The sequence below is a fragment of the Geotrypetes seraphini genome, chromosome 9, assembly GCF_902459505.1.
Source record: "Geotrypetes seraphini chromosome 9, aGeoSer1.1, whole genome shotgun sequence".
In the NCBI taxonomy this organism is placed as follows: Eukaryota; Metazoa; Chordata; class Amphibia; order Gymnophiona; family Dermophiidae; genus Geotrypetes; species Geotrypetes seraphini.
Genome location: NC_047092.1, coordinates 161,353,916 through 161,363,190, shown reverse-complemented (window position 1 = coordinate 161,363,190; position 9,275 = coordinate 161,353,916). Strand labels below are relative to the sequence as shown.

The window sequence follows — 9,275 nt, the reverse complement described above, 5'->3', positions numbered from 1 at the left end:
ATTATTTTATATCTAAGCCAATGGAATAAAATGACTTGCCCAGTCACAAGGAGCTACAATGGGAATAGTTTCCCTGGTTCACAATCCATGCATTATTCTGTCAAATCTTTGGATGTATATAAGCTTTCTGTAACACTTTTATGCTCATGGAGGGATTTAAGAATTCCAGCTCTCACAGCCTAATCTAGCTTTCTCAGCATAAACCTAAGAAAATGCTATCTATAGAATCACCGTCCCTGTAATAACTGGAGAAGATGATTCTGTCAAATCTTTGCAGGTATATAAGCTTTCTGTAACACTTTATGCAAATTATAAACCTTAAAAACTCCACTCTGCGAGGATTTGACGGGATAAAAGACACATAAGTAAAAACTAACTTTAAAAAAAACCCAAACCCACAACCAACGCAGCCTACAAATCAAGCCCAGCAACCACCAGTTGCTTCCACCACCCACCACAATCACAAACCCCAGGAAATGACGTCTTGATTGACAGGCGCGGGCTTGCCCTTTCCGGCGGGAAAGCTGACAGATCTTTAGCCCTGCGCTAGCACAAGTCACTAGCGACGTCTGCAAGGCTGGCAGCGGAGGTAGTAATTCCGGATTGCGCATGCTCAGCTGGCTACGTTGCTTGGACGGGGAACGTACTGCGCAGACTCCGGCGAGCTCCTCCTCTGCCGGCGTGTCAGTCCCGGGTCTGGTCATGGCTCCGAAAGGTGGCAACAAGCAGCAGTCAGAGGAGGACTTGCTGCTTCAGGACTTCAGCCGGAACTTGTCCGCCAAGTCGTCGGCTCTGTTCTTCGGAAACGCCTTTATCGTGTCCGCCATCCCCATCTGTAAGTCAGCTCTTTCCCGCTTGGGGGGGAGCTCGTCCCTGCTGATGTGGCTTTACGGACCGGGGGGAGGAGCCGGTGAACAGGGCACGAGCATTCTGGCATCGAGCTCAGGGTTTGGACCAGGTTCTGGTCTGGAGTAGCGTTTAAATGACGTGGGGGGAAAAGCCTCGCTGAGGGGGACGTGGCAAGCCCTTTGTGTCAATTATTTTATAGTTTAAGACTATTTTAGAAATGGCTTCAGTGCCATCCGTTTCCAACCTCGCCTCTCCTGGCCTTCTAATGCTTTTGCAGCTTTAAGTGGCTCTTTTACTTAATTCACATGGGGACTGGGCACTGGCGTAGCGAGGGTGAGAGGTGCCCGGGGACCCCTTCTCCACACCCCCCACACCTCCACTTGCTCCTTCCCTGCCCATGCCACTGCCCTTCCCCCGTAACGTTCCTGGCAGGAGCAGCAACCCCCAACCTGCTGTCCCGCCAGTGTCGGCTGTTCCTCTTGATTAGGGTTACCAGATGTCCCCAGATTTCCCCGGCACTTTGTCCTGGTTATGAAAAGCTTCCTCGAAATCGGGTCGGGCAGGAGGGCATCTGTGCATGCGCGGATGCCCTCCTGCCTGACCAGAGAAGGCAGTGGGGGCGGAGCTGGATTTTACTAAAGTAAAATCTGGTAACCCTACCTCTGATGTCACTTCCTAGGCGTGGGTCCAGGAAGTGACATCAGAGGAAGAGCTGACTTGTGCGACAGCAGGTTGAGGGGTTGCTGCTCACGCCAGGAATGTTACAGAGGTAAAGGGGAAGGGAAGCGGCAAGGCAGTGGGGGGCGAAGAGGAGGTCAGATGCCTGTGCCCTCACCAAGATGGAGCCCAGGGAAGACCCCCCCCCTCCTTGCTATGCCACTAGGACTGGGTAAAACACGGACTTTGTGGATCTCAACTGCAAGTCCTTAAAAATCTGCTTCCCTCGGTTTTGAAAACTGCGGTTTATGATTTCAGTTTATCTCTAATGGACCTCAGTGTGCTCCCCCTCTGCAGACCCCATGAATCTACTCACTACATGGATGCTCATCTTATCGCCCCTCCTGGGGACACAGCTATTGATCTCAGTCACATGGCCTTAAAAATCTGCTTGCCTCGGTTTTCACCACTGCAGTTGTTGGGGTTTCTGACCCCTTGAATCTATGTTGATAAATCTTAATAAATGTAATGAATTTGAGGAAACACTTCACTCTGTTTGACTGTACATGGATAAGGAGAGCAACATCATCTGTGGATCTCACAGAGGGACAGGGTAAAACGCAGACCTCGCAAGATGAGCATACATGTAGTGAGCGGGATCTGTGGGGTCTGCAGAGGGATGCGCATTGAAGTCTGTTGGAGATAAACTGGAATCACAAACTGCAGCTGTCAAAACTGAGGGATGCAGTTTTATAAGGATGCGCAGTTGAGGTCCGTATGAGTGGTGTAGTAAAGGGGGGAGGTGAACCACCCCAGGTGCTCTCTTGGAGGGGGCGCTCATGCCCTGCCTTTCCCCACCCTCCTTTACCTCTTTAAAATCTTTGCCAGCGTGAGCAACTACTCTAGCCTGCTGTTTGCGTTGGCCTGGCTCCCTCTGAAATCGCTTCCAGGTTGCGGAGCCAGGAAGTGACATCAGAGGGAAATCCAACGTTAGCGCAATTTTCAGCCTGGAGAAGCTGCTTGTGCTGGTGAAGATTTAAAGTGTTGCGGGGGGGGGGGGGTGTGGCAGAAGGGGAGGAGAGGACGGCAAGGGGGTTGACGTGGAAGGAACAGGAGGGTGCAGGGTGGGCACCTCCTACCCTAGCTATGCTACTGGTCACTGTTTTACCCTGTTCTATTCACCTGTTAAAGGTGCACATTTCCCGATATGTCATCTGCGTCTATATTCATTTCTGTATAAGTTTGCAAATAAGATGCTTTTGGAAATGAGTGTTATTTTGTAGTTAATGTATTATGTTTTTCTTGAACACGTTTTCATGACTAGAGTAGAAGCGTAGCCTAATGGATAGAGGAGCACTGTAGCAGGCTGATGGCTATATTAGGGAAACTCCTTGTGATCTTGGGCCTCCCTTCATTGCCCTCAAGGGACAGAAAATACCCACTGTATCTCAATGTAAACTGCTTCCATAGCTTTTGGGCTTGCAGACAGTTATATATGAGATGCCAATGATTGGAGTTAATACTTTTGGTTCCACTGACAGCGGCCAACATTGCGCTTTCTGCTGCATGAGGGCGATACAGACCTATCAGGAGATTTACTGTAGTAGTACATACCAACTTAGTGCTCTGCAAACCTCCTTTACTTCTCTTCTTTTCCTTTGTATGAACATAGAGGACCCCTAATTAGAAAGATTATTGTATACAAACAAAATTTAAATGGCTGCATTCCTGTTGATATGTTGAGTGGTACTTTTAAAAAAAAATTTATTTATTCAGTTTTCTATACCGTTCTCCCAAGAAAGCTCAGAACAGTTTACATGTCCTGGCGGGCTTACAATCTAGCTAATGTACCTGGGGCAAGGGGGGGGGGATTAAGTAACTTATCCAGGGTCACAAGAAGCAGCATGGGCTTTAACCCACAACCCCAGGGTGCTGAGGCTGTAGCTTTAACCACTGCACCACACTCTCCCCTTAGATGACGACTCTGGCTGTGAGGAACTAAGGCTAGTGCCTTGCAGATTTCTATGATCTGTGTCCTGCATATGGCAAGACAGGATGCTCTGGAGAGGGCTTTGACAGCAACTTCAGTAATTGGAATGTGAGGACAATGCCAGGTGGACTACTACGGTCTGTGTTCCGAAAATGGCAGAAAAAGTAAAGATCGGGATCAAGGATACATGAATTGATAATGAGCGTAACTGTTGGGCCATCGTCGACTATGTTAAATAAAAATATTTTGATATTCACAGGGCTGTACTGGAGGATATGGCACATGGATCTTGTCCAGTCTGCAGTTCTTTACAGCGTAATGACTCTTGTCAGTACATATCTTGTAGCCTTTGCTTATAAGAATGTCAAGTTTGTCCTCAAACACAAGTAAGTATTTTTTTTTTCTCTGACATGTTTGAAGCTATTTAAATGTGGATCTGATTATACCAAAAATATAGTAATTAAGCATTAGTAAACACATTTTAAGGTTTGTGCTGATTTACATCCTCTTTTGAAGAATTAAATCTATGTAGAAAGCATTGCTTATAAGGGGTAATCTTCATAATAGAACGTTTATGTAAAAAGTTCAAAAAAGTGCTTACCATATATATTTGAATATAAGTCGATCCAAATATAAGTTGAGACCCCCATTTTTCCCCCTAAAAAGGAGGAAAAACAGTTGACTCAAATATAAGACGGGGGCTAAATATTTAAGCGCCATGCCCTGCCAGGATCTGCACCCAGTGTCCCCTCACTCACACCCTCCCCTGCCAGGTTCTGCACTCAGCCCCCCACCTTGCCAAGTTCTGCACCCAGCCCCCTTCCCTCCCTGCCCTGTAAGGCTCTCTGCACTCAGTGCCATTCCTTACCAGGCTGTGAACCAAGCCCCCTTCCCTGCCAGGTTCTGAACACTGTCCCCCTTTCCTGCCAGGCTCTCTACCCTGTCCCACCTTCCTTCCCTGTACTCTCTTCCCACTAAAAAGAGCCAACCTCATCAGTGATGTCACAATGGCTTGCCCTCCAACCCAGCCAGCAGATTAACCCTTACCCTTAACTGAAACCACCTAGTGGTAGGCCGGAACAGGAGGGAGCCCTCCTGTCTCCTTCCCTGGCCAACACTAATAATTCCCTCCTTCCCTCCCTCGTGTACCTTTTCCCTGGTGGTCCAGCGGTGTATCCCTCCTGCCAATTGCGAAGCTAGTAGCAAGCGGCGTACCCAGGCCGGCACGCAAGAGCGAGCTTTTCGTGCTCCCGGCCGGCCCTACTCCGCTCCTTGATAGGCTGCCGTGAGAGATGGGTAGTGTGATTTGTTCACAGAGAGTGTGGTTTGGTAATATGTTATTTAAATCAGTGTGATATAAATATATTTATTATGTGGTAATAAAAAACAAAACATGATAAGTGCAATAGAAGGCTTCTTAAAGTTAGTAGATACATATTCAATATGGATATCCTGAAAACCTGACCAGCCTGTGGCTCTAGAGGACCGGAATTGCCTACCCGTGCTCTAGTATATATGAGATATTCATCAGTCTGTCTTAAGGCACTTCTTTTCTCGGTGTACATGCCTGAATGCAAGATAATTCTAAAAAAATATATATATACAGGTAGTCGTCGACTTATGGCCGCAATTGGTTCCGACAGCTAGGTCGTAAGTGGATCAGGACGTAAGTCGGCCTATGTTAAATTAAGGCAAGAATATTAGGCTGGGTAATGATATTTTAATCATCTTAAAGCAATCTGTTAACATTTTCTTTCTTCGGAGAGCGGAAGTCGCGTCGTAAGGTCGCACAGTTGTAACTTGGATAGGTCGTAAGTCGACGACTACCTGTATATATAAAAGTGATTGATTATTTCTAAACTAATGTAAAACAAAACTCTGTACTTACAAAGGTAAGTTTGGGGTTTTAAAAAATATTTTTTTATTGTTTTTGCCTTTGACTTACTGAACATTAGAAAATGTTGATCTTTATCTTTAAACACAGGGTTGCCCAGAAGAGGGAAGATGCTGTTTCCAAAGAAGTTACTCGTAAACTTTCTGAAGCAGACAACAGGAAGATGTCTCGAAAGGAGAAAGATGAAAGGTCATTTTTGTCGTGTTTTAATATTATAATGCTAGCTGAGGCCTGTGTAAACTTAGTGAAATATATTTGATGTATATGTTTAGCCTCCTCTAGTTATTGCTCTTCATTTGGAGATAAATCAGACCAGTTTATAATGAAAGAAATAGCATTTATGATAGGAAAGAGGTGGTATAGGGGGAATGGTAAGAAGGAGAAGAAAATCAAGCTCATGTCTGAAGCACCGCATAGTACGTACCATACACTGAATGCAGTATGGAAAATGTGCTCCAGTAGTTTCTTCTTTCCGTTATTCTGCTCTCAGTTTGCAGGTATTCTTTCTTGTGGTCTTCCTGAGTAGAGAGTGACACAGGGACAAATTTTTCCCCCGTCCCTGCGGGAACTCATTTTCTCGTCCTGGCGAGTTCTTTCCCTGTCCCTGCCACATTCCTGCAAGCGCTGTCCTCATCTGCACAAGCCTAAACACTTTAAAATCCTAAGTAGCAACATTCTAGAGCTCAGATTGTGATGTCATAATGCCTCATTCTACCAATGCCTAAGCTCCGTCCTCATCTGCACAAGCCTCAAAAACTTTAAAATTCTAAGTAGCAACATTCTAGAGCTCAGATTGTGATGTCATAATGCCTCATTCTACCAATGCCTAAGCTCTGTCCTCATCTGCACAAGCCTCAAACACTTTAAAATCATAAGTGTTTGAGGCTTGTACAGTTAAGGCAGAGCTTACAGGAATGGGGAAGGGACAGGGAAATTGTGTTCCTGCGGGGACGGGGAAGAATTTGTCCTTGTGCCATTCTAATGTGATGTGGTTTGCCAAGTACATGTGCTGGAAAATACAGTTGTCCTTTTTTTTTGGTTACTGCCAAAGTAGCACTAATTTTATTTTTTTTTCTAGTTCATGTGTGTGCACATCTTAATAAAAGCGCTTTCCTTCCAATAGGTAGCTATTGTCTTGATGCTGTTGAATCTTCTGACTGGGTAGTAGAATCATAAATAGAGCAAGTTTCAAATGCTTTTAAGTAAAAGACTAGCCATTTATTGTCATTTTCTTGCGTTTAGGAGCCTGTGGACTGGGAATATAGTATATTCAGCAAAATTTCAAGGATAGACACGGAGGGTAAGAAATAGGCAAGAGTGACATGTAATAAAAACGAGATTTTAATATTTATGTGCAGAATTCTGTGGAAGAAAAATGAAGTTGCTGACTATGAAGCCACAACATTTTCCATCTTCTACAATAACACACTGTTTCTGGTCTTGGTTATCATCGCTTCATTTTTCCTACTGAAGAACTTCAATCCCACCGTGTATCCTTCAGAGTTTAACTTTGGAATGCCTTATGGTTTTTTAACACTTTTTTTGACATAACGTAGAGGGCAATGGATATAGTTAGGTATACAAAGTTCAAAGTCTTCTCTGGAAAGATGGACAAAAGGTGGGAGAGGAAAGCTATGAAGGGGACATTAAGGGGCAGATTCTGTAAAGGACGTCCAGCAGCAGAATGCTGGGTGCGATTCTATCATGCATGGATGCACTATAGAGAATTGCACTCAGCGGTGTTGAGCGAATCTAAGCACGTCTATATTGTTAAGACGTCCTTTGCAGAATTGCCTTTTAGGTATTACATAGGCCAGGGTAGGGAACTCCGGTCCTCGAGGGCCGTTATCCAGTCGTGTTTTCAGGATTTCCCCAATGAATATGAATGAGATCAATTTGTATGCACTGCTTTCAATGCATATTCATTGTTCAAATCCTGAAAACCCGACTGGATAACGGCCCTCGAGGACCGGAGTTCCCTACCCCTGGTCTATGTAATGCCTAAAAGGCAATTCTGCAAAGAAATGCCTAAGTTTAGCACCTGTTAATGTAACGGGCTAAAAAACTAGTGTTTAATAATGTATTACTTAAGCAAAGCACATGAAAAAAATATAACATACTAAACCTCATTCCCAAAAGGCTAAGAAAATAAGAGAATCCCTACTCACAATGGCTGTGGTTCAGAGCAAGTGGACATGTCTGATGCATAATCTTAACATCACTGTGGCATCATCAGTATGCACCTAGATGGCAGAATGTCACAAAAAAATAATAGGAACCCCTGCTTAAACAAAAGCTCCTTTGAGACAGTCTTGCTTGGTGATCTCAAATCATCTCACCATGTCCATGAATGAACACGGGGTGGGGTTTTGATTATTTTGCTCCAATCTGTTGCACAGGTCCTGATTTGGTGTTCTATAGTAGTTAGCTTGCAGAAAGACACCAGATGTGGAGGGGTCTTGGCCTAGCATGGCACATGTGTGTTTTTTTTTTTCTTTTTAGAGTTTTTTCTTAACATTGTTTCCACAGAAATTACATTCTGTCCATTGGTGCTTCATCTGGCTTGATAGCTTTACTCTCCACAGGTTCTAAATAACCACATGACATCGTGACTAGTCGATTTTTTTTTTAATAAGTAGATTAAACCTGTTTGGAAGTACTTTATGGAATGAAATTTTTGTTTTATTCTTTACAAATAAGCTGTAAAATAAAGTATTTTTGTCCTCTTACTGAGGTTTTGTACTTTATAAGAACAAAAAGAAATAAAAACTTGTGTATTTTAAAAGGACTCTGTATAGTTTTGAGCTGCCTTCTCCAGTTGAATCATTAACGGCTCCTTTTACAAAGCTGCAGTAATTGCTCCAATGCCCATATGGATTTAATGGCTGTTGGAGCGTTTGCTTCGTGGCAGCTGCTACTGCAGCTTTGTAAAAGGAGTGTGTGTAAATGAATTGGAGAAATGTATCTTCTGTCGTCATAAATTTAAAGTTGTATTTGTTTATGTAGTAGCAGATGCAGAATATTGGATTGCTGTTAAAATTGTAAAGAAAATACAGTGTGATATTTTGGTCACTTTGACTGATTTTGCATGAAACCATGTTAGACGCGTCCATAGGATAACATGCATGCGTTAGCGTTTAGCGCTTGCTAATAAGCTTAGCGCACCTTTGTAAAAGAGGGTGTAAATCGTATTAACCGATTTAGCGTGCGCTAAATGCTAACGCACCCATAGAATATAATGGGCGCCTTAGCATTTAGCACGTGCTAAATCAGTTAATGCGCCTTAGTAAAAGGACCCCTCTATTTTTGGGGATATATTAAACTGCCTTTATGAAGAGATTTCACTTAAGGCGATATGCAACTTGATATAAAATGTACAATTTTTATTTATCAGCATAATAGTGAATTGATCAAGCGTAGCACAAATACGTTTGACTTCAGCAGTAACAACGTAACTCTCCAAGAGTCCTTATTTTATTACTTGGGAAAGACCACCACTCCCAAAAAGCTGCTGCATTCCCTATTTAATAAAAATTAGTTTTCAGCAGCTACTGAAGGCCCCTTTTTACAAAGTTGCAGTAGTGAGAACATAAGAATAGCCTTACTGGGTCAGACCAAAGGTCCATCGAGCCCAGTAGCCCGTTCTCACGGTGGCCAATCCAGGTCACTAGTACCTGGCCAAAACCCAAGGAGTAGCAACATTACATGCTACCGATACAGGGCAAGCAGTGGCTTCCCCCTTGTCTTGCTCAATAATGGACTATGGACTTTTCCTCCAGGAACTTGTCCAAACCTTTCTTAAAACCAGTTACGCTATCCGCTCTTACCACATCTAGAGCTTAACTATTCTCTGAGTGAAAAAAATTTCCTCCTATTGGTTTTAAG

The 9,275-nt window shown here is 43.8% G+C and overlaps 1 protein-coding gene across 1 annotated transcript; it reads left to right on the top strand.

Annotated features, from left to right (window-relative positions):
• The first annotated feature begins 582 nt into the window (after positions 1–582).
• SSR3 (signal sequence receptor subunit 3) lies at positions 583–8,175 on the top strand. The gene is made up of 5 exons (XM_033957611.1): positions 583–835; positions 3,756–3,882; positions 5,481–5,579; positions 6,749–6,880; positions 7,920–8,175. Exons 1-5 carry the CDS (start codon positions 610–612, stop codon positions 7,984–7,986), a joined length of 651 nt encoding a protein of 216 aa, XP_033813502.1. The 5' UTR covers positions 583–609; the 3' UTR covers positions 7,987–8,175.
• Positions 8,176–9,275: the final 1,100 nt, after the last annotated feature.

Coding starts and splice junctions, on each gene's coding strand:
- SSR3 (XM_033957611.1), top strand. CDS start 610: ATGCTCAGCTGGCTACGTTGCTTGGACGGGGAACGTACTGCGCAGACT. Junction 5,580..6,748: donor CGAAAGGAGAAAGATGAAAG/GTCATTTTTGTC, acceptor ATTTATGTGCAG/AATTCTGTGGAAGAAAAATG. Junction 6,881..7,919: donor AAGAACTTCAATCCCACCGT/GTATCCTTCAGA, acceptor TTGTTTCCACAG/AAATTACATTCTGTCCATTG.